The sequence below is a fragment of the Alnus glutinosa genome, chromosome 9, assembly GCF_958979055.1.
Source record: "Alnus glutinosa chromosome 9, dhAlnGlut1.1, whole genome shotgun sequence".
Taxonomy (NCBI): Eukaryota; Viridiplantae; Streptophyta; class Magnoliopsida; order Fagales; family Betulaceae; genus Alnus; species Alnus glutinosa.
Window position 1 is genome coordinate 18,647,031 of NC_084894.1, and position 26,342 is coordinate 18,673,372.

The 26,342-nt window shown below is 37.2% G+C and overlaps 1 protein-coding gene and 2 long non-coding RNA genes across 3 annotated transcripts; 2 read left to right on the forward strand and 1 right to left on the reverse strand.

Annotated features, from left to right (window-relative positions):
• Positions 1-8,848: 8,848 nt before the first annotated feature.
• On the reverse strand, positions 8,849-9,664 carry LOC133877018 (fasciclin-like arabinogalactan protein 12). The gene has a single exon (XM_062315251.1). The coding sequence runs from the start codon at positions 9,662-9,664 to the stop codon at positions 8,849-8,851; it is 816 nt and encodes a 271-aa protein (XP_062171235.1).
• A 7,610-nt stretch (positions 9,665-17,274) lies between these two features.
• LOC133877019 (uncharacterized) lies at positions 17,275-19,350 on the forward strand. The gene is made up of 3 exons (XR_009901639.1): positions 17,275-18,265; positions 18,592-18,622; positions 19,197-19,350. It is a non-coding gene; the product is annotated as an uncharacterized LOC133877019 (long non-coding RNA).
• A 3,410-nt stretch (positions 19,351-22,760) lies between these two features.
• LOC133877118 (uncharacterized) lies at positions 22,761-24,838 on the forward strand. The gene is made up of 3 exons (XR_009901656.1): positions 22,761-23,753; positions 24,080-24,110; positions 24,685-24,838. It is a non-coding gene; the product is annotated as an uncharacterized LOC133877118 (long non-coding RNA).
• The last annotated feature ends 1,504 nt before the right edge of the window (positions 24,839-26,342 follow it).

Here is a 26,342-nt window from a genome sequence, read left to right on the forward strand (position 1 = left end):
CATGAATCCCATTCGAAATCAACCGATTACAGAGTATTAAACATAAGCTAAAACCACAAAAACCGAAACTCCAAGAGACTTTCATCATTCGGCTGACCCACCTAAAAAAAATACTAGATTTCTTCTATCTTAACAAAACCCAAATCAAACTCCATTTTCGTCTAGCATCAACCCTAAAATATGGATACAAACAATCACCCATAAAAAGAAAACCCTAGGATTTAACCTAGATCAAACCCCAAAGTGACCCACTCGGTTTTTCAGAAATTCAAAGGGATAAAAGTGAAATCAAATGCAAGAGAGAAGAGAAGATCTCACCTAGGAATTTCTGCAGAAAATCTCCTTCAGCCAGCCAATGTGTTTTTCGTGGTCACCCTCCATTTCAGGTCATCTCTGTCTCTCGGGTCCGTGTGTGTGCATGTGAGTGCGAGAGAGACAAGGGAAGAAGGAGAAAGAAAAAGGGAAGAAGAAAGGGTGGGCTGTGCGTGGGGCTTGAAGGGAGAAAGTCATTTCTCCAAAACAATCCACAGCCACACACGTGGTTGTGGTTAAGACCAAACCTTGGTCTTATTCGAATCCTAGCCTCTATAATTTTTTAAATTGTAATTTTGCCCCCATCTAATTCTATTCATTTAACAACTAATATCTAACCCCAAAATTAAATCTAATTATATATTTTTTTCCCAAGGATCCTTCATTATTATCATTTATTTTTAACTCCATTATTTTATCTTGAACTCTTACCTAAAATCTATTATTGGTCCATCCTATTTAATAAATATGATTTACTAATTGCTAAACTCATTATTTAATTTCTTGGTATTTACAGTTAGAATCTTCTAGACACTAGAAGGTATCTGGACACTTCACTGGACCATCTGGATAGGAACAAGGGATCCGACTTTTGCTGAGTTGTCAACTGCGCAGAATCTTTATGGAGCTTTGAAATTGCCTTGTTGAAGCTTGTGACACTAAAACTTGTCATAATAAGGCTCTTTCCATATTAGAGAAATTATCTACGAATATTTGAAGACTCTGAAATAATACGGTATCCTTGTTAAGACATCAACCTACAATATAGTGTTTTTGTCTACAAAATGTAGCCAATAAACTAACAAACTCCGACTTTGGCCATTCTGGGATAAAAAACACTTGATCGGTTAAAAAATACAATCCCGATCCAAAAATAAAAATATTCCCCATTTTTGTCTCAAAAGGAAAACAGGTAAACAGAGAATTGAAAAACCACAGAAAAAAAAGTTCTAAAATCCAAAAATAATAGGGATAATAGAGTAGTGTCTGTAAGTAATCAAAATAATCAAAAGTTTGTAAAACAACTGATAGAGGAAGTAACAAAAATCCTCTATGTACCAAATCCTGCTGATCCACTGAAAGCAAGTGGCGGAGAGAGATCCGTAGAATAAGCTGAATTTGTGCAACTTCGGCTTCTAGCTCTTGAAGCCGAGATTGAAAACGTTCAGTCGCTTGAGTTTGCAAAGCCTGAAACTGATTATCCATAGATTGAAATCATCTAGTCAACTGGTCTGCAAGATAAATGAGAAAATTCACCACTGAACCTCTGACTGGTGTAGATATGAAGAAAGATACTATGGAAGGCTCTACATGAGTTAGGGGAAAAGATCATCTAAATCCTAATACCTTTGGAAATTGAACTTATGACTTCAACAACAGTTTTTTTTCCAAATGATTCATATGTCGGATGTTGTGTTGGGAGCCGCTGGCTGACATATTCCTCAAAGAATTTAAACATAAATATTTCCAAAAATACCTCTACCAAGAAAGATTAGATCTTGTTAGTTCCAAAAATAATGTGGTATTATGACAGCTGTCAATTGGATGCCAAAAATGCATAAGCAAATATAGCAACCTAAATGACCCAGATATATCAATATCAACCCAACACATAGACAGAATATGATTTTCATGCATAATATCTCAAGAAAATATTTCAATATTCTAAAAAGCACAAAAACTTAAAAAAAAAAAAAAAAACAAAGACAGACATAGAGAATATCATGGAATGATAAAAGATATGCAGAGAATGCCAAAATCTCTAGAGAAAACCACGAGAGAAACAAACAACATGACAAAAACAAAAAATGCAGTGTTGTGTGAATGGCAAAGAAAGTAAAGGGCTCACGTCTAGACGTGGTACACACTCATCCAGATGGCATACTGCCAAATCATAGATCGACAGAGCCACAAGCGTTCGGACTTAAGAGTTTCACACTGGAAGCTGAAAACATAAGAAAAAATTGCAAAAAACTAATTTTTCCTAAAGTTAGCTTCAGAACATGCATGTATAAATAAATGATAAGACAGTCAAATAGCAATTAAAAAATATACAATGATATAATTGAGAGTTAAGTATTCAATAAGTACAATTTTCCCTGTAGATAGAAGTTTTAAATAGATGACTTAACTCATGCTATGCGTGTATGTATGTGTGAAAGCTTTCTCAATAAGGTATGATGTTTGCTGATATGATTTAAAGCAATTGAATTTTCTAAACAAGAGAAAAAATTAATATTAGATCAGTCAAAAGTCAAACCTTATTTTACTAGGCTATAGTCACCCTCATCTGATACACTTCCCTTAAGGTGCAGTACTTTTCTTTTACTTAGTCCTTTACTGACCGTCTATTTCCGCAATGATTTGGTTACTGACTGTTTCTATAGAGACAAGTTTAAGAACAGATTTATAGAACAATAAGCAGTGGATCTTTTTAATTATCCATAATTACTGAAATTTATTTATTTATTTTATTTTTTATCACTTTGTGCTGTAACCTAGAGAGAATGCCAGAATTTATGAGTTCTAGGTTCAACTAGCGAGTTGGTCAATTTGATCATCTTAGCAAAAAAAAAAATATATATATCTTATCAGAATTTTCAAAAGTTAAAAATCAGAGAGAAAAAAAGTGTACCTTAGGGGAGCTTTGGATAGTGCACAATTTTTCCATCGCATGAGAAAAGCAACAATCTAGCATTAAGATGCACAGTAAAACTTAGCAGATATCAGGCATAAACTCTCAATCATATATAAGTATATTTAATCAATGCACAATGAACTGAGATATCAGGCAAAAAGATATGCAATATCTGAAAAGCTATCAAAAGAAAAAATAAAAATCCTGCATCTTCTACCCCAATATTTTTTATTTTTTTAATTTTTTTTATGTTGAAAAAAAATAAGACAGAAAAACAACAAAAACATGCATATGGAGAAAAAAAAAATAACATCTAGTCCTAGCATGTAAGGTAAGAGCAAATTTGACCATAGGGGGAGAGGTTTGGAATTACCAAGACATAAAAGCAGCTGCTTGACGTGCTTTTTCTGTCATCCACATGAAATGCCTGTAGAAATTTTCTCAAGACAACAAAAGAAAATTTTTGGGGATAAAACAAATATGGTTCTTAGAATGCAAAGCATATGTAAAGATATGAGACAGAGAAATTAATGCAATGCAAGCAAACCTGTCATGCTCTAGGATAAGAACCAAAATCCTAGGCATGTGTGACCTCACCAACTAAGTAGTTAGGTCCACTCCCTCTCAAGGGGTGAATGGTCTCATCCTTTTTTAACCATACCTCATTTACCTGAGAGGCAAGGTTATAAGTCATGTCCAAATTGCTTAGTCTAACTAGGATACTCTTCATTATTTTGACAAGCCTTTCACAGACATGATTCTTCTTGGGCTTGTGTGGCTTCACTCTGAAGCATTTGGCCTTGGTGTGTGGCCATACTTACCAAAGTGACGACATGAGGGAGAACCCCTCCGAGGATATTGTCGTTTTTGCCGAAAAGCATGATGAGGCATGGAAGGTTTAAAGCTAGACTTTCCTGTCTTTGGCCCTTGTTTCTTGATCCGAGGCTTCTGATGTTGGATTTTATGACAGTGTGGCCTAATGTGTCCTATGACACCACAATGATGGCAAGTAGGCTGTCTTTGTATGCTATGCAATTTTAGAGTTAGCATTTTTACACAAAACAAAGTTTTTACCTTTTTGAGATAAATATCTCCTATGGGACATGACATATTTATCAAAAGTGGTATTCTCAATTTTGCCATTGTTAGAAGCGGCCTGCTTATTCTAAGGCCTGTGGGATCTCAACATATAACAATTTGGTCTAATATGACTAAGATTATCTAAACAAGTTGTATCTACTATCGCAGGCTTAATAACAATAGAATCTAAGGACGATACCGTGGGAAAAGACAATAGCGAGGGTCCCTAGAGTTTCTAGAGAGAAAGAGTGAGCTTGAGTTTGCTGTGTTTTTCGGGGGGGGGGGGGGGGTGGGGAGGAAGTTTTCTACGCCCCCCTCCCTCGGTGGCTGCTTTTCTCCTTGCCCTTCTAGGGTGGGGGAGGTTTTTTTGTTTCTCCATGGTTAGATCCAGTGGAGTTTAGGTTTCTTCTAGCCGTTAGGGCTGTGAAGTTTTGTCCCTTTGGGTTAGATCCGGTGGTGGCTGGTGTTCCTTGGCAGATGCTTTCACGGGATTTGGGTTGGGGAGCAATTTTCTAGTGTGTCTCCGGCGGAGTTTCTGACCTTGTTTTTTTTTTTTTTTTTTTATGTTTTGAATTTTTTCTTTGGAGTCAGATCTGCTCACTTTGGTTGATTCTTCCAAGGCACGCGCCTCTCCACGGGGGTCACCTGTTTCTTCTAGTCCAGCAGCTTCCAGCCATGGCCGTGTTGGTTCTTCACGTGTAGCGTGTGGCCTGCATGCGCCAGGGAGGTCACTGCCTAGTTGTCACGGTTTGTCCTCCATGGTGCGGTGGGTGATTCTTTGGTGGTTTCAGGGTCTTCCGGTGGTCTTCTGCTGCAAAAGAGGTCCCTGGTGGCGGCGCGTGGCCTACATGCGTCATCGCTGGTGACAGCGCTTCTTGGCACCGGTCTTGTTTTGGGTTTCTGTTTTGGTGTTTTTTTGTTGTTGTTGTTGTTGTTGTTGTTTTTTTTTTTTTTTTTTTTTTTTTTTTTTTTTTTTTTCCCATAGTATGCATGTTTGATGCTTATATGTTACTGGACTATTTGTTGGCTTAGGTGCTAGATTTGCCCTCTATTATCTGTTGATTGTGCTTAAATGTAAAGAGTGGCTCATTGTTGTCCTTATAATGTTTATGTATTGTTTAGGTTGCTGTTCAAGTCAAAATTTTTTAACTTAGGGTGTAGGGGTCTTGTACTTCATTTCTCTGTATTTGTCTTTGCCCTTGGACTTTATTTAGCAATATATAATAGCACATGCTATTTGTTAAAAAAAAAACAATAGAATCTAATTCAGAATTAGAAGCATGTGAAATAGAAGTACTTGAATCATCAATAATTAAGTCAGGCTTGTTAGAAATATCTGTATGAATACAAAGCATGCCTTTTAAATTATCACTAGAGAATTTTTTTCAAGAGATCTTCAGATTCTTTTAATTTATTCTCAAATGTGTCAATAGTGTTAAACAGCGTGGTATTCTCAGATTTCAAAGAGTCAACCAAAACATGTGATTTAGACAATTGAATGATTAACGACTCTTTTTCTTGCTTAACCTTTTTGAACTCTTTATTGAAATTTTTAGAAATTTTTAGAAATTTAAGAAAATCCTCAAGGAGCTCATTATTAGAATTCTCTTCAAATAACATAGAAGAATTCATGATAAAAGAAGTCAACAAAAATATGGTTCGCACTCAGGAAATTAATACAAACATGAGTGTACCCGCTCTGATACCAATTGAAAAATAAAGAGACTTCTAATTTACGGTGTGTGTATGTGTGAACAATGTGTAACAAAATACCATAAGTGCGGAATTTAAATGAGACAGAAATTTTGTTAACGAAGTGAAAACTCAATTAAGAGAAAAATCACTCTAGGGCAGCCAAACCCAGAAATTTCACTATTCAGAAAACAAAGGTAATAACAAGACAGTAACATTCACATACCCTTATGCAACAATCATATCTTGCACTCTGACACGTAACCCAATGTGAATGCCTTCCAGCGAAATCTCCTACTTGAAGGGGTCTTCAATGGATTCCTTTAGCTTAAGACTTCTCCCTAAGCTAGACCTCGCATGAACATAGTAACCACACACCAGCAACAGCTAGAGAGCTAGTAGATCTTCACAATATCTCCCTAAACACCCTCTCTAAGTTATAGAGAATTCAATACCGTATTCTGTAAATAATACATGCCTAGAGGCCTCTATTTATAGGCTTAGAAAACCTAAATCGCCACTGATTTGAATTTCTCTAGGCGGCGTCCGGACGGAAGCATAGAGCGTTCGAACGGTGAATTGTGCAATCGCCTTTCCATAACGCGCTTCGCGTGTTTTCATATTAAGGTTGTGTCCAGATGGTGTTGCCCTAGCGTCTGGACGGTTGCAAGCTGTCTTCCCGATCTGTGCCTGCAAAAGAAATTTGGATTCTTCTCAAACACTGAAGAGCGTCCGAATGTGTTGCCATGACGTCCGGACGGATGCAACATTGAGCTCGTCAGAATCTTCTAGACACTAGAAGGTGTCCGGACGCTTCACTGGACCGTTGGGATAGGAAGAAGGGATCTGACTTTTGCTGAGTTATCAACTGCGCAGAATCTTCTTGGAACTCTGAAATTGCCTTCTTGAAACTTGTGACACTAAAACTTGTCATAATAAGGCCATTTTCCTATTAGAGAAATAATCTCTGAATATTTGAAGACTTTGAAATAATACGGTATCCCTGTTAAGACAACAACCTACAATATAGTGTTTTTGTTAACAGAATGTAGCCAATAAACTAAAAGCATCCTCCTTGACACAATGCGTTTTAAAGCAGTGATAGCTATGAACCTATTAGAACTCCGTAGTTAAACGTGCTTTTGCGAGAGTAGTACCAAGATGGGTGAACTCCTGGAAAGTCTGGTTCAGGTGAGCCAAAAGTGGACAATATTGTGTCGTTGGGACGGGTCATTACAACCACCCCCCTTCAATAGGTGAATAGTATCAGAGCGGGTTCACTCTGTTTGGATTAAGATTAAGTTGGTCATACCTAAGAGGAGGACAACTCTTAGTAGACCTAAAAAAGTAAGACAAAGAGGGGTTGAAGAACCAAGAAATCCCTATACTAGAGAAAGGGGGGCAACAAGAACCAATTTGGGCATTCTATGAAACATGGTTACAACAAAAGAACATGCCATGCCAGGAAGAGACAAGACGAAAGAAGACAAAATGTGAGATCTTACTATAGAGACAATGCAGCCACTTATTGGAATTTGGATATGGTAAGTGTTGTACAATCCCTTATGTATATGTTAGGTGTTTATTTTTCATAATAGTTGATTGTCTTAAGTGTTTATTCATCCTTATAGTTGATTGTGTTAGTTTAGTGTTTATTTTTGTGTCAATTTTTGTGTCAATTGTGATAGGTGGAATTTTTTTTTTTTTTTTTTTTTTGTAGTTGTAGTTGGATGGCTCGTCAACTGCCACTTCAAGCGCACGAAGAAGGGGAAAGGAGAGTTACAAAAACAATATCAGACCTTGCCACACTAACCAGGGGTGTAAAAAGTGCAAGGGGGTTACAAGAATTCAACCTTCTACAACTCCATCAAAATGAAGACAAGGTACAAGGGGATAGGGTTGTAGCAAAACAACACAACAATCTAGTGTTAAATCAACCGTGATAACTCAAACAATTACTGTTAAATCAACTAGAAAAAGTCAACCAACTCAACCAAATACTGCTGAGTCAACTAGGAAAAGTCATCCAACTCAACCTCCTGCAGCCTAATGAGGCAGAACAACAAAGACAACAACTCAACATCCTGTAGCCCAATCAAATTTGAGTACTTCTTTTTAGATAAAAATGGTTTTCGAGTGTTATGTTGAGTTGATTATAAACTTGTTTTACAACCTGCAGGCATCTTATGCAGTTACTACTAAAAAGAAGACAGCTCATGGGTTGGCCACAAGGTCAAGGATAGATAGGTTGAGGGCATGTGTTGGACGTTTAGGGACCCTCATAGAAAGGATAACCTTGTACTTGATCTCACTAGGGACCCTACTAGGCCACCCCCAATTCCAGATGGTGGATCAGTATGCACTTGTGGTCCTCGTGCTGATGGTATAACCTTCAGGGTTGCCCCCCTGATTTTGGCATACCCAAAGGTGTAATACCCGAAATAGTATATAGGGTTAAATTAGATTTAGAATGGCTAGAGGGATTTATAAGGTTTGTTAGGTTACGTGACGATGAGTGAGTTGTGGTTTCTTTAACAAAATATTTATATATTATACATGTTTTCTTCCGTTGGAGTGTATGTTAAGGTACTAGCACTAGGTGGAGTTACGACATTTCTGCTTTGTGACAAATATAAAAGTCTTGGTGGCGTTACATGTATAATTCTCACATGCATTTTAAAAATGCCTTTGGGAATCACATGCTCTAAAAATGCATATCAATTTAATTGTTTTGATTGAAATAATTTCCTTGAACTCATTTTACAATTTAGAAGAAAAATTTGTCCTTAATTAATATGTAGAATCAAATAAGAACTCTCTCACCCATTACCAGTAAAAAAAGGTAAAACACTTGTGTCCTTAATAGAATCACAGAGGAACTTTCTCTACATCAGCAGTAAAAAAGATAAAACATTTAATTATTGGGCTGAACATGATTCTTCCAAACCCAATTTTAAAAAAAAATAAAAAAAAAAAAAAAAGATAAAAAATATGTCCTTATTACAATCGTGGAAGAACTTTTTCTCCATTATAAAAAAAAGGTAAAACATTTATTGGGCTCACCATGCATATGCGCTGACCTGCTGGTGCATATATCATCATGCTTTTTTTTTTTTTCAAGCTTTATCAGAGAGAAAATGCTGCAATGAAAACAGAAACCCCGACGGACACCAGCATTCCATGCTTTGTGAGACCCAGTGCACCAGAATCAACCACTAGTGTAGGAGTAGGAGTAGTAGTAGTAGTAGTAGTACTCTTTGGACTAGCTGCTGCCTTCTTCTTGGCCTTAGGCTTGACTGGGAGCGGTGCCGGCGCTGGTGCCGGAGGCGCCTTTGGAACAAAGATGTCCAGAGGAAGAAGCACTTTGTCCACTCGATACACTGCAAGCTGTTTAGCAGAAAATATTGTACCGCTCACAGTGGCATTCACAAGGCCAGTCGAAATGTTTACTTGGCTTCCCGCAGTGGTCACATTTAGTGGGTAATCGCCGGGGTTGGTATCTCCTGCCTGTGTTCGAACCGGGTTGGTCACGGTTTGGAAGTTTTCCAGAGAATAAAATTTGGGTAACGTATGAAACTGCATAAGCCGGATCTTTTCTTCGTTGTTGAGAGAGTTTAAAGTGCCCGATTTGAGGTCTGAAAATGCCGAGTCGGTTGGGGCGAAAAGGGTAAAACCAGTGTCTGAATTGGATAGCTGCCCTTTGATTTGGTCAGCCACTGCAGTGGTTTTTAAGAGGCGGATTAGGATCGTGAATCCTCCGGCCTTTTGGAGGATTTTGGTGACGTCGGGGGTGCCACGTGGTACTGGGATATTGGCGGGCTGAGCCGGGGCGTTGGCGGGCTGAGTGGGGGCCTGAGCTGGCTGGCCGAAAGTCTTGCTGCAGAGGGAGAGAAAAACAAGTGAGAGGGAGAAGAGAGCCTGTTTGGTCATCTTCGCATGCATGGTGGGGAGTGTTTTTGCTTAATATATTTGCTAATGCATGCAAGAGTTGTACGTGCTTGCTGTAGTGTTTGATATGTGAGGTCGAGGGAGGAGAGGGCTTTTAATAAGGCTGGGAGAAAATGAAGTTAGGTGAAGGGTACAATCTTAGTTACAAAACCTTAATCTCAGTTACAAAACCTAAGATGTTAGCAGCTCATCTTTTCTGTGAGAGGTGGCGGGATGAATGGATAGAATCAGAGATTTTGCCTGTTTAGCCACTAGTTTGCTTGGGAAGGCAGGAAAAACATAGGGGATCTGAGATGTGTTTAGGTTAATAGAGACGTTTATGATGGGTTAGCGTTCGCTTATGGTGAATCTTAGCTATAAAAACTGATTTGCATGCGACAACCTTAAAGAGAAGATTCTTTCCCCCTGATCTCTTCCCCTATTCCCACCGCATATCCGCTTTTCAGGTAGGCTCTCATCTTTCCTCTTTCTAACACTCAAGTTATTGTTAATTGGTTACTTTAAAATAAAAAAGTAAAAACATTTTTTACAAACACACTTACTGGCTTGTGTGTTTCTTCTCTTCTCCTGAAACTACTCTATGATAGGATTTTCAGGTATAAAATGCATGGCTGCTGACCTTTACCATTTTCTGAAAAATGGTGTCTCTCTTATAGGCTAATAACTCGTCCATGGATTGCCTATCAACTTCAGCCTTTTTATTCTTCATATAAGCATGCATGGGTATGTCACTTGCATTCAATTTTCTTTTTTTAATTGACACATATGAGAAGTGATTCCTGTACACCAAGTGTACAACAAATGTACAACACCCCTTCACATGGGGTGGGCCCCACACACTGTGGCGCCCACCCCATGTGAAGGGGTGTTGTACATTTGTTGTAGGAGTGATGTACAACTATCATTATTCGACACATATATAGTTCATTATCTTGAGTCGGATCGATATATATATATATATATATATATATATATATGTATATATATATATATATATATATATATGTATATATATATATATATATATATATATGGTTCTCACTGTCATTTGGTTTATATATGCATGTTATGTAGGTGCTCTTTTACGGATGAGAAATGCTATATATATATATGAAAAATGTTATAACTCCTTTTAGTGTTTTTCTAGGATCATTCTATATTGACAGGACAACCTATTTTTAATAAAGAAAAACTATAGTTTGATTTCTCTTTTATGTTTTTATTAAAAAACATATTGTGCCATATTAATATCGAAGGACACTAAAAAGACATTAGAAAATACTCTAACATTTCTTATATATATATATATTCAGCATTCTAGAGTACCCTTATCTCAGCATTTTTTTCTACGTAGCACATACTTTTTGGTTTCTCCCTTGTCATCATGCTCATACTTAACGACTTTCACTTGTGGTGGTGCCTTTATCTTTTATTTTAAGAGATCGCCTTTGTCGGCTATAACCAATCATTGGTCTTGTAATACTTGTGCTGTTGTCCCTCTCACTAAGCATCTTATGTTGCTTAACCGGCCACTTTATAACTAATTTCTGGAGAGAGCTATATATATATATATGCTAAATCTAAATCTCATAATTCTCGCTAAAAAATAAAGAAACAAAGAAAACAAAAAACATCATCACACTCGACCGTACTCATGAAGTTTTTCAATTTACTTGGGTTCTCTTCAACATCTACTTGCTTACATGATTATGGGCAGAAATTTTTTATAAATAGGCTTGTCGTAAGAAATTTCATACAATCTACATATAAGATTGATATGTATTTATTGACATTTGAAAATCATATGTTATTTTAATAGCAAGTACTTTTCACATGCTTTTTCAATAGCATTAATAAAAAAAACATATACTTCTTACATGTTTAAAAGATACATATTATTTTTATATGTAGGTTGTATAAAATTTCCTACAAACCAGTTTATATGAAATTTCTATCCATATATATGAGTATATAAATATTTAGGCTGTACCTATTTCAATGCAAAATTTACTTTATGCAAAATGATTTTGTTAAAAAAAATACTGAAATAAAAATCAATGATTTTTTTTTTTTTTTTTTTGCATTATTTGGTTCAGTTCTTAAAATCATGCATGTCAAAAATATTTTTAAATGTTTGAATAGTACTGAAAATATTTACAAACTACAAACGAAAAATGTAAGAGCTAGTTATGAGACTTTACTACAAGGCAGTTATTTTGATACCTCATTCAATAATAACTTTAGCTAGGAATTAGTATTATCGGAATACCTAGATAAGGTAAGATCAGACTAGGCTAGACAGCATCATGTCTATTATATATATATGTCACATGTTAACGTGATATATATATTTTGTTTTTTTGAATTTGTGCCATGGAAAGTCATTTAAGAAAAAGTCATAGAGTGTAAAATGAGTATGATAAAGCTACGTGAGTTCTGTGCATATATAGCACCTCATCCCACCTTCCCATGCTAGCACGTCTTTGGGAAGCATTGGCCGTTCGTGAAACGTTCATAACTCATATCAGCAAACGCAATGAAGGTTGAAAAGAATTTAGTATTAAATTCTTGTGTGTTAAGAGAGGGTGTCTAGGCAGAAACCGTTAGATGTGCTAGTTCTTTTAGAGTTTTTATTGTGTGATTTGATCAACCTTGAAGTCTAACTTAGAGAATAGCTCTAAGTTAAAGGAATCCATTGAAGAAATCTTCAGACAGGAGGTCTGGTTGAGAGGAGTTCATGTATAGGTACGTGTCAGAGTTAAAGGTGTGACTACCGAATCAGGGGTATGTGAGTACAATTGTTTTGTAACTAGCTTTTTCTTATGAATAGTGAATTGTCTGGGTGTGGCTGCCGTGGAGTGGTTTTTCTCTTTGTTACAAAGAGTTTCCACTTCGTCACCAAAATATTTGTGTTCTTTACTTTTCGTATTTTATATTTTGGTTTATTAGTTGATCACACGCACACAGAAAGGAGTCTTTATTTTTCAATTGGTATCAGAGCGGGTTCACTTATGTTTGGAATAATTTCCTGAGTGATATTCTAGACTCCTATTTTTTCTAACATGTCTCTAAATCTTAATTTCGTTCATGCCTTTGATGGCACAAATTATGGCTATTGGAAAGCGAGAATGAGGTTCTTTTTAAAATCTATAGATGTTTGGCATATTGTAGAATCTGGATGGACACCACGGGATACAACAACTACTGAATAGACTATCATTCAAACCAATGCTCGCCTTTTTAATGATAAAGCCTTAAATGCCCTTTGTCAATCTATTTTACCGTCTGAATTCTCACGAATCTCAAATTGTGAAATTGCTCGGAAAGCATGAAATATAATGGAAACCACATATGAAGGCACAAAAATTGTTAAATCTGCCAAACGTCAAATGTTGGTTTCCCAGTTTGATGGAATTAAGATGTTGGAAGACGAATCTTTTTAATGATTTTTACACTAAGATCAGTGATTTGAGAAATTCCATGGTAAGTCTTGGTAAAAAGATCTCGGATACAAAGGTCATTAAATTTTTTTTTAAATCTTTGCTTGAGCATTTTAGAATAAAGGTGACCACAATTGAAGAAAGTAAGGATCTATATGCCATCAAGATTGAAGAGCTTGTAGGGTCTCTTCAAACCTACGAGTTTTTTCTGCTCCCTATCAAGAAGGTTAAATCCATTGCACTCAAGGTTGTAAAAGGTAAAAGTATAACTTCTTCAGATGAAGAAACTGATGAAGAGGAAGGGTTTGCCATACTTGCCAGAAGCTTCTGAAAATTAATAAAGACCAAGAAATTCAAGAACAATTTTTTTGACAATTTGAGAGGTGAACACAAGGGAGTCGAACAAGATGAAGCCGACAAGAAGGATCCTAGAGGCCCTAGATGTTATGAATGTTCAGGCTACAGTCACATGCGAGCAGATTGCGAGAATCTCAAGCAGGCAAAAGGAAACGCTCTCAACGCTACTCTCAGCGATGATTCAGAGGAAGAAGAAGAGACTCCAGGTAAGGATCCAAAATTTTTAGCCTTTATAGCTTCATATAATGTTCCTGAGGAGTCCAAGACTTATTACTCTGAGAGTAGTGATGAGAAAGATCTTAAGGATGCTTACAAGACCCTATTCATCAAGTTTGTGAAACTGAGAGAGACAAACCAAAAGAATGTGCTAGCTAGAGCTGAACATATTGAAGATAGAAAAAAGCACATTACTACAGAAGATCAAGGACTTGGAAGATGAACTGGTAGAAGCTCAATTGATGTTGGAGAAGTTCACAGACAACAAGCTATCCTAGATGCTGTCAGGACAAAAGTGTACATTGAACAAGACTAGCATAGGCTTTGTAGCTACTACCTATGGTGTCTCCAACATTGCCTCATCTTCAAAGACTGTGATTGTGAAGCCTAAAGTTGAAGAGCCTCAGGATGCTTGTATGGATAAAAGTAAGGTTATAGTTGGTGATGAAGCTAAAGTTATTGTAGAGCCAGTCAAGACGCCTCCCAACAAAAGAAGTCTACCCACCTATTATCATTGTGGCATCATCGGTTACATCCGACCTCATTGTCCACAGCTCCGTGCTCAAAAGCCTAAAGTCAATAAGCAAACACCCAAGACACATCATGCTCCTCGGGATCAGTGGCCACACCCCCACAGATTTGTTCCTACTTGTCGTCAGTGTGGCAAGACTGGCCACAACAAATTCAGGTACTTCAAACCAAAGCCCCATAAGCCCAAGAATAACCACCTTTATGAGAGGTTATTAAGTATGATGCAGAATGTCCTAAGCAGATTGGACAAGATGGACAAGGCACACAACCCTGCTTCGAAGGGTAAGAAGGTATGGGTAAGAAAGCATGAGACTATTCACTCATTGAGGGGGAGTGGACTCACCTAGTTGGTGAGTACATGGCATGTCTAGGATCTTGGTTCCTATCTTAGAGCATGTGAGGATCTATGCATAGCATCTTATATTCATTGTCATATTGCTTATGCTTTGCATCTTTTGCTTGGAACCTTATTGTCATTATTCTCTAGCTCTCTTTGGAGAATTTTTCTACAAATACTTATGAGGATAATAGAAAAAGCACGTCACGCGGCTACTTTTCTGTCTTGGTATTTTCAAATCTTTTTCTAAAGCTACTTTTCTGTCTTGGTATTTTCAAATCTTTTTCTAAGGACATGTTTGTTTTTGCCTTACATGCTAGAATTAGATTTTATCTTATTCTCTGGAAAGCATATTTTTGTTATTTTTTGTTTGGTTTGTTTTATTTTTCAACAGTATATATATAAAAGAAGGGGGGGGGGGGGGGAGATGCAGTACAAAAGGTATGTTTTTTCTTATTTTGTTTAGCTTTTCAGATATCTTATGTGTTTCTACCTGATATCTCAATCATTGTGCATTGATGAAATATGCTTAGATATAATTGAGATTTGCAATCTGATATCTGTTGAGTTCCTCTTCTCCATCTAAAAGCTAGATAGTTTATTCCTCTCATGCAATGAATTTGTGCACTATCCAAAGCTCCCCTAAGGTAATTTTTTTTTTTTTTTGTGCAAAGATGGTCAAATTAACCAACTCGCTAATTGAAACTAGAACCTAAAAATTATGGCATTCTTTCTAGGTTGCAGCACAAATATAAAAAAGCAAATAAATTCTCAGAATATATGGATATCAAAAAGATCCACTGTTGAATGTGCTGATAAATAATTTCTTACACTTATCCATATAGAAAGAGTCAGTGATCAATTCATTGTGGAAATAGACGATCACTAATGGACTAAGTAAAATAAAAAAATGTTGCTTCTTAAGGTGAATGTATCAAATGAGGGTGACTATGCCCTAGTAGGATAAGGTTTGACTTTTGGCTAATGAGATAATAAATTTTCTCTCATTAAGAAAATTCAGTTGTTTTAAACCTTGTCAGTGAACACATTGCCTTATTGAGAAAGGTTTCACACATGATACACATAGAAATATTTTAGTAAAATATTTAAATTTTCATCTGCAAAGAATTTTTGGCTCATAACTTACTTGACTCTCAATTATATGTTTGCATATTTTTGATTTGCTATTTGACTGTGTTATTAGTTTTAAATACATGCGTGTTCTGAAGCTAACATTAGGGAAAAATTCGATTGTCTACTATTTTTCCTCTGTTTCAGCTTTTCTGTGTAAATTGTCCGGACGACTATGGCTTAGCGTCTAGACACGCGCAAGACTGTCAATTTGATAGACTACCGTCCAGACGACTAAGTTCACCGTCCGGACACGCGACCTTAAGGGTTTTATAGCTTTCTCTCCTACACCGCTCGTCGCACCCTTTGTTTTTCTTCTTGAGATTTCTTTGATTTTCTCGATTTTATCTCGTTTTCTCTTGAGTTTGTTGTGCTTTTTGGCATTTTCTGCATTATGTCATCACTTTTGTTATTCCAGGTATGCCCTTTATCTCTATTTCTCTTATATTTGGTCCAATATTTATCTAGAGGATAGGGTTATAAGGTTATTGGTTTATGTTAAGATATTTGCTTCATATTATTTCTGCATGAGGAATATTCTTGCTGTGTGCTAAGCTTTGGAATTTATTTGAGCATTTAAATGTTTATTTGCTATTTTGTCAATTTTTTGGCATCCTTGTTTTAGCAGTTATAATGTCACATTTTCTTTTGAGGGCTAATTGGTTCTAATATCCTTTTTGATTTCTTAGTATTTGTATGGGGCATATTTTTATAGTTTGCAGATATGTCTACCCTGCACATAGCTTCTCGAGGTTACATGCACAAGAGATTAAGAGAAAAAGTTGCTGCTGCTCAAGAGCGCATCAATAAAAGGACCATTGTGATTGAGCGTGAGGTTCTCAAATTAGACATCAGGGTGGCTCCTTTTGATTTATCTATCAGATATTTCAGGTGAACAAGTGGCTAAGTTTGTTTGATTGGGCTCCCTTGGCTTGTACGGGAATTCTACAAGAATCTGAAGATTGAGAGCATTCACCCTGACACTCCATGCCTTGAGACTAAAGTGCGCAGCACCAAAATCATCATTAATATCGCACTTATCAACTCGGTTACAAGCATACCAGTGTCACCTAGCCCTGGCGTTCTGTTTCCTAACATTGCAGATCAGCCTTCGAGAGAAGCTCTAATGGAGTGTTTGAATCCCCAAGAAGGGCTTTTGTAGCGCCCCAGATTTTTAGTAATGCAATTAATGTCTTAAACTAGAATTTAAGATTAAATGAATAGACTGACGGAATTATTCAGTAGACTAATTGGCATAATAATATTAATAAATAATATTAATGTGTAATATGTACAATATATATTTGGTTTATAAATTTATTATGTTTAAATATTATTGAGATAATAATATTACCTATGAAACGAACTAGACTCAAAACGAGTTTAAAATTACACTCTAGTGAATTATTATTAATAAAGACCTAGTGTAAAAATACCTAAATCTGCAATAATATCTGCAGGTGATTCGATGCATTTTCTGATAAAATGCTTACCGACACTCTCTTCCACCGACAGTGTTTATATTTATTTATTCATAAATTGATTATTTTTAATCAGCCGTCCACCTGCTATAATCCATTGCCGACATTCTTGCCGACACTTATTCTTTTAAAACTGTCTGTTTCCCTTCAGAAAATACTCGCACCTCCCATGAACTAAGCTTCTTCCTTCTGATCTTCTTAATTTCCTCCCCCACTGTCTCTTATTCTTTGCTGTCCCGATGCATATGAGGAATTGAGATTGAGAGTAGGAGAGTGAGTTGAGAGAAAGAGATGAGATGAGATGAGATGAGATGAGAAATAGAAGCAAGCAAGAGATTAAGAGTAAGTAGAGAATTGAGAGAGAAGCAGAATTTGAGAGAGAAAGAAGGAGTGAAATGAAGAGAGAAACAGAGGCAGAGAGGGAGATCCGGCCGATCCTTCAGTAGAGTCCCGGCCGATTGTAGCAGACCGAGAGAGAGAAGATGAGAGACCCGAAGCCGTGAACCCCAAGCAAACCCGAAGATCCGGCGTGAGCCCAGCCAAAACCCACAACTCAGCACCGATGGCTGGCGGACGGCGTCACCCAGCAGAGCCCATCCCATCCCGGCGTGACCCAGGACCCGATCGTGGAGCCGTGAACCACGACCCGTCCAACCCAGCCGTGAAACCATGAACCCAACGAACCCGTGCGTGATCCAGCCATGATCCATGACCCAGCCGTGAAGACCACCGACCCAGAAGCCCATTCCAGCTGCGATTCAGACCAGACCCGTGAACCTCGGCCCAACCCAGACGATCCAGCTGAACCCGTGAACCCCGGCCCAACCCGTGACCCGTGAGCCCAGTCCAGCAAGCAGTAGCTGAGCCCAGTCCAGCCCATCCCAGCAAGCAAGCCCAACCCAGTCGGCCCACGAACCAATTTCAGCCCAGACCCGCTGAGCCTGACCCAGCAGTGATCCAACCATGACCTGAACCCGGAGACCCGACCCGCCGGTGACCCGTCTCCGGCAGAGTCTTCCGGCGACTTTTCCGGTAACCTTTCCGGCGACTTCCCGTGACCAAACTCACCGTTTTCACTAGATTTTCTAGTAAAATCCTTAATGTGAGTTTCTGGGTTTTTAATTAACTTAATGGTATATACTTACATGAAATCAATTAATAAGTATTTTAGATTATAACTTTGATAAATATAGAATTGAATATTTTGATAAATAACTTATTAATGTATATTATATTTATTGAGTGTTTAAATCATATGTAGAATAATATGGAAAATGAATAATCGGTGCTATTAAAAATATTAGAGGATGGTTTAAGTGTTAAAACTAAGAATAATAATAACATTAGGCAAAGAGGTTTTATAAATAGAATTAGGATTTGTGCTAAATGATGTTAACACTTTGTGTGGATATACCTATAATTTTTCAGATGATGACTTGAGAGACTGCATGAATTGGCTGTAAGTATTTCTATACTTACTGAGAACGAAGCTGGTGGTTTTTCCATAATATTGTGTTTATTGTTTTATTTAATTTGTTCATTGCATGTGGCCGATCATGCATAGCATGTTGTGTCTAAAATAATAAAATACGGCTGATAAGATAGCCAGTGCATCAGTTGACTTGGGGGGTTAAAAAACCAAAGCTGATGTAGTAGCAAGGGGAAGAAAGGCTCATCAGTGAACCCTAAAAAGTGCGAGTCCGAAGTCTTAATATATAACTAATGCTGGGACCGGTAGGATTCCAGTAAAAACAGGTAAGACTTTAAGTGGGAGGCAACGGACGTGAACGGGTTCTGATAACCTAGAACGAGAGGTCTGAAGAAAGATGATCATAAAATACAAACTAAATGGTTACTACGATGCATATTCATACAACTCATACATTTGCATTATACGCATGGTTATAAAGCCATAACTGCATGTTAAGAGAATTTATTAAGTAAATCAGTATTCACCGTATTATTGGAAACAGTGGACTCACTTTGGTTGTTTTGTGTTTTTGTTCCTATATACATATATTCCGTTAATGCAGGTTAATAGACAAAGACCAGAACTCAAGAGGTTTTATAGCTAAGGACGCATAGTTTATATTTTGTTTGTAGTCTTCTGTGTTTATAGCATTTTATATTGACAAAATTGCTAATGATTTATATGTATTCTTTTGTGTCATTATGGACACCTGTTTCCTTGTATTTGTTATAAAAATTTTCTAATGAATATCTAGAGGTATTTAATTTAAAAGCTCTAATGTGTTATTTAATCCAAGCATGTTGGTTAAAAATATATTCCGCTGCGAGAGTTTATCTCTGATGTAGTAACGTCACGTGGAAACCGGAGGTTTCTGCTTACGAATTTGCTGGCTCAAATTCGGGGCGTTACAGTATGGTATCAGAGCAGTTGTTCTGCGACCTAGTGAACATTCAGTGTCATACTGTAACTTGGGTAAGTTACAGTATGGTGTCAGAGCAGTTTGCTCTGAGGACCTTAAGACTTGACCCTAGATGTCTAAGAATAACACAAGAGCTATAGGTGTAAACCATTTTTATAAAATACTTTGTGTGATGTATTTTAGTGCAGAAACCTTCCACCTTGATGAAATAATTTATGGATATTAAGTTAGTAAATTTATAAAGCACTCTATAGATATTTCATGTGCTTAGAGATACAACTTTCCCATAACCATAATAAGGATAACCTAAGGATCAGAGATAAATTTTGAGGCTTTGAGGTCTATCCAATTAACCCTAGAATGTAAGGAAAGATATGTTATGATTAATGCATCTATTATTCCAAATCTGGTATCTTTTGAAGATAGGTGTATAAAGCGTAAATTACTGATTTATATATATTTGAGGAAATTAGTTGATCAAATGATTTGATGAGTTTTGGAGAGGTTACTTTCCCTATGCATCTGATGAACTTTGGGGAAGTTTATATATCATTGAGGTTTTCTAGAGCTTAAGTTAAATAAAATCTTGATTATATGATTTATTGATTCTCTTAGAAATCCTTACTTGATGGATAAGTTTATGATTAGCAAATTTAAGTATTGATTGACTGCATAACTAAATTGGAGTAATACTAAAGATTTAATCTAATGAAATTTGAGGATGATAGTAATTATGCAGAAATAGAAAGAAGAACATAGTACCATATAAAAATTACACCTTAGTAAAAGATCGAGTAGAAATAAATAGTTCAATAGATTACAGACATATTAGATGATATGAACGGTGCGTAAAAGAATAATTATTGTCTTAACAAGATGAACTGCTTTTGATTCAAAGAAAAATAGACTTGCAAAACAGGACCTTTTCTGCACCATTCCCGGAGAATACTGGTATGCTTATACCTACAGGTATTTCATAATACTGCAGTTAGTTATTTATTTTTGTAAATAAAAATTTCTAGATCGAATAGAATACCTGACTAAGTTTCTGGGCGGAAAACCCTGAGGTTTTGGACTACACGCAAGAGGTCCTGGTGTTGTTCTTGGAGACGATTGGTATTCTGCTCCAAGTCAGCATACCTCTTTTCCAAGTCTTTCGCATAGGAATTCACCACCTTCTTCAACCTTTTATTCTCCTGCTGAAGAACCCGATTCCTTCGCCTAAAGTCCACATACATTCGCTGCAAAGTCAAGATTTGAACTTTCAACGCTTGAATTTCGTTCCCTCGAACTTGCAGACGGCGAGCCATATTGGAAACCGAAGAAGCACCCTGAATACTGAATGCTAAAGAATCATTGATGGCTTGAGCATCGGTCCTATCAGCCAACAACTTTTCATCTCGAGGAGTCATGATGCCTTGAGCTATAGATGCAGCTACTGCATCACTCAGCATCACAGAGTCATTAGTCAGAAGAGGACCTCTCTGAGATAGGAACAATGGGCGCCAAATTTCTGGTACTACAGGCGCAGCATTCAGATCAAGATTATTTTGAGAGGATGAAGAAGCCATTTTTTTTGGAAAACTAAGAAAATGATGATACTCCTCAAAGGACCTGATGGAGAAAAGAAAGAAATGAAGCGGTTATTCGAAAGATCTGAAGGAAGAAAAGAGAACTTAATCAGTGAATGAGACGCAGTCTAATCAAACGTCATTCTGAGCGTAGCTGCCACTACCACTAGCAGACAGCTCTCGAATCACGAGCTCTCTCATTTTTCAACTTTCACCCTTTTCACCTTCTCGAATTCCGAATTCACCCAATGGCTTTTCCGGATTTCTCGCCGCACTTTTCGCACCTTGCAGAGCTGGAAGAGCATCTCGAGATAGAGCTGGATGAGCATTCCGAGAAAAGGAGAGAGCGTTTCACGACCCACTGTCGGCACCACTTGCACCGTTTCCTCTCAAATCTCTATAAATTCATTCGTCTTCCCTCTTGCAAAGCACACCTTTCAGCTCTCAACCCTTCACACTTTGAGAGCCAAATCTTCTTCTGGTCTAAACTTATCATCGCTCCTGAGATAGAAGATGTAGTACCACCACCTCAAACCTAAATCAAGAAAAATGCAGCATCACAACCAGATTCACAAACAACGAAGCAGGACTATCCTTGATCTTAACATCTAGAAGCAGGATTATCCTTGATCATGCTTCTGAGATGAAGTATCTTTCTCTTCCTTCGCATCACCATAAAATTTTCTAGCATCTACTCTCAATCCGGTGATGGCGATCTGTGACAGAAGAGAGAGAGCACCACGATATGAGTACCGCACTCATATCCTTTCCGGATTGCTTGCCTTGACTTCTTTGCTTTCTTCACCTTCCCCACCTTCCTCTCCTTCGAGGCTTCCATGTTCTCATTTGGCAAGCTTTCCACCAAGATTATCAGAAAACATCCTCATAAAAGGGATTTGTTGTACAAGAAATTTTCCTATAATGAGAAATGAATATTTTCCCTTCTTCAAGCTACACATTTGTTTGATCTATTATACTTCTTGTTATTATGAGCTTAAAATATTATATTTGATAACTATCACACGGTGCGGTATACTTGTTTATTTTTTTTTTTTGTGTCTAATAAATTAGATGCTTCACATAAAAAAATCTGTATCACTAGACTTAAGATTTTAGAATCTAAATCTTTCCTACTTAGTGTAAACTTTATGCGAAGCATAGTTTACGAATTTCGGGGACGAAATTCCATTAAGGGGGGAAGAATGTAGCGCCCCAGATTTTTAGTAATGCAATTAATGTCTTAAACTAGAATTTAAGATTAAATGAATAGACTGACGGAATTATTCAGTAGACTAATTGGCATAATAATATTAATAAATAATATTAATGTGTAATATGTACAATATATATTTGGTTTATAAATTTATTATGTTTAAATATTATTGAGATAATAATATTACCTATGAAACGAACTAGACTCAAAACGAGTTTAAAATTACACTCTAGTGAATTATTATTAATAAAGACCTAGTGTAAAAATACCTAAATCTGCAATAATATCTGCAGGTGATTCGATGCATTTTCTGATAAAATGCTTACCGACACTCTCTTCCACCGACAGTGTTTATATTTATTTATTCATAAATTGATTATTTTTAATCAGCCGTCCACCTGCTATAATCCATTGCCGACATTCTTGCCGACACTTATTCTTTTAAAACTGTCTGTTTCCCTTCAGAAAATACTCGCACCTCCCATGAACTAAGCTTCTTCCTTCTGATCTTCTTAATTTCCTCCCCCACTGTCTCTTATTCTTTGCTGTCCCGATGCATATGAGGAATTGAGATTGAGAGTAGGAGAGTGAGTTGAGAGAAAGAGATGAGATGAGATGAGATGAGATGAGAAATAGAAGCAAGCAAGAGATTAAGAGTAAGTAGAGAATTGAGAGAGAAGCAGAATTTGAGAGAGAAAGAAGGAGTGAAATGAAGAGAGAAACAGAGGCAGAGAGGGAGATCCGGCCGATCCTTCAGTAGAGTCCCGGCCGATTGTAGCAGACCGAGAGAGAGAAGATGAGAGACCCGAAGCCGTGAACCCCAAGCAAACCCGAAGATCCGGCGTGAGCCCAGCCAAAACCCACAACTCAGCACCGATGGCTGGCGGACGGCGTCACCCAGCAGAGCCCATCCCATCCCGGCGTGACCCAGGACCCGATCGTGGAGCCGTGAACCACGACCCGTCCAACCCAGCCGTGAAACCATGAACCCAACGAACCCGTGCGTGATCCAGCCATGATCCATGACCCAGCCGTGAAGACCACCGACCCAGAAGCCCATTCCAGCTGCGATTCAGACCAGACCCGTGAACCTCGGCCCAACCCAGACGATCCAGCTGAACCCGTGAACCCCGGCCCAACCCGTGACCCGTGAGCCCAGTCCAGCAAGCAGTAGCTGAGCCCAGTCCAGCCCATCCCAGCAAGCAAGCCCAACCCAGTCGGCCCACGAACCAATTTCAGCCCAGACCCGCTGAGCCTGACCCAGCAGTGATCCAACCATGACCTGAACCCGGAGACCCGACCCGCCGGTGACCCGTCTCCGGCAGAGTCTTCCGGCGACTTTTCCGGTAACCTTTCCGGCGACTTCCCGTGACCAAACTCACCGTTTTCACTAGATTTTCTAGTAAAATCCTTAATGTGAGTTTCTGGGTTTTTAATTAACTTAATGGTATATACTTACATGAAATCAATTAATAAGTATTTTAGATTATAACTTTGATAAATATAGAATTGAATATTTTGATAAATAACTTATTAATGTATATTATATTTATTGAGTGTTTAAATCATATGTAGAATAATATGGAAAATGAATAATCGGTGCTATTAAAAATATTAGAGGATGGTTTAAGTGTTAAAACTAAGAATAATAATAACATTAGGCAAAGAGGTTTTATAAATAGAATTAGGATTTGTGCTAAATGATGTTAACACTTTGTGTGGATATACCTATAATTTTTCAGATGATGACTTGAGAGACTGCATGAATTGGCTGTAAGTATTTCTATACTTACTGAGAACGAAGCTGGTGGTTTTTCCATAATATTGTGTTTATTGTTTTATTTAATTTGTTCATTGCATGTGGCCGATCATGCATAGCATGTTGTGTCTAAAATAATAAAATACGGCTGATAAGATAGCCAGTGCATCAGTTGACTTGGGGGGTTAAAAAACCAAAGCTGATGTAGTAGCAAGGGGAAGAAAGGCTCATCAGTGAACCCTAAAAAGTGCGAGTCCGAAGTCTTAATATATAACTAATGCTGGGACCGGTAGGATTCCAGTAAAAACAGGTAAGACTTTAAGTGGGAGGCAACGGACGTGAACGGGTTCTGATAACCTAGAACGAGAGGTCTGAAGAAAGATGATCATAAAATACAAACTAAATGGTTACTACGATGCATATTCATACAACTCATACATTTGCATTATACGCATGGTTATAAAGCCATAACTGCATGTTAAGAGAATTTATTAAGTAAATCAGTATTCACCGTATTATTGGAAACAGTGGACTCACTTTGGTTGTTTTGTGTTTTTGTTCCTATATACATATATTCCGTTAATGCAGGTTAATAGACAAAGACCAGAACTCAAGAGGTTTTATAGCTAAGGACGCATAGTTTATATTTTGTTTGTAGTCTTCTGTGTTTATAGCATTTTATATTGACAAAATTGCTAATGATTTATATGTATTCTTTTGTGTCATTATGGACACCTGTTTCCTTGTATTTGTTATAAAAATTTTCTAATGAATATCTAGAGGTATTTAATTTAAAAGCTCTAATGTGTTATTTAATCCAAGCATGTTGGTTAAAAATATATTCCGCTGCGAGAGTTTATCTCTGATGTAGTAACGTCACGTGGAAACCGGAGGTTTCTGCTTACGAATTTGCTGGCTCAAATTCGGGGCGTTACAGTATGGTATCAGAGCAGTTGTTCTGCGACCTAGTGAACATTCAGTGTCATACTGTAACTTGGGTAAGTTACAGTATGGTGTCAGAGCAGTTTGCTCTGAGGACCTTAAGACTTGACCCTAGATGTCTAAGAATAACACAAGAGCTATAGGTGTAAACCATTTTTATAAAATACTTTGTGTGATGTATTTTAGTGCAGAAACCTTCCACCTTGATGAAATAATTTATGGATATTAAGTTAGTAAATTTATAAAGCACTCTATAGATATTTCATGTGCTTAGAGATACAACTTTCCCATAACCATAATAAGGATAACCTAAGGATCAGAGATAAATTTTGAGGCTTTGAGGTCTATCCAATTAACCCTAGAATGTAAGGAAAGATATGTTATGATTAATGCATCTATTATTCCAAATCTGGTATCTTTTGAAGATAGGTGTATAAAGCGTAAATTACTGATTTATATATATTTGAGGAAATTAGTTGATCAAATGATTTGATGAGTTTTGGAGAGGTTACTTTCCCTATGCATCTGATGAACTTTGGGGAAGTTTATATATCATTGAGGTTTTCTAGAGCTTAAGTTAAATAAAATCTTGATTATATGATTTATTGATTCTCTTAGAAATCCTTACTTGATGGATAAGTTTATGATTAGCAAATTTAAGTATTGATTGACTGCATAACTAAATTGGAGTAATACTAAAGATTTAATCTAATGAAATTTGAGGATGATAGTAATTATGCAGAAATAGAAAGAAGAACATAGTACCATATAAAAATTACACCTTAGTAAAAGATCGAGTAGAAATAAATAGTTCAATAGATTACAGACATATTAGATGATATGAACGGTGCGTAAAAGAATAATTATTGTCTTAACAAGATGAACTGCTTTTGATTCAAAGAAAAATAGACTTGCAAAACAGGACCTTTTCTGCACCATTCCCGGAGAATACTGGTATGCTTATACCTACAGGTATTTCATAATACTGCAGTTAGTTATTTATTTTTGTAAATAAAAATTTCTAGATCGAATAGAATACCTGACTAAGTTTCTGGGCGGAAAACCCTGAGGTTTTGGACTACACGCAAGAGGTCCTGGTGTTGTTCTTGGAGACGATTGGTATTCTGCTCCAAGTCAGCATACCTCTTTTCCAAGTCTTTCGCATAGGAATTCACCACCTTCTTCAACCTTTTATTCTCCTGCTGAAGAACCCGATTCCTTCGCCTAAAGTCCACATACATTCACTGCAAAGTCAAGATTTGAACTTTCAACGCTTGAATTTCGTTCCCTCGAACTTGCAGACG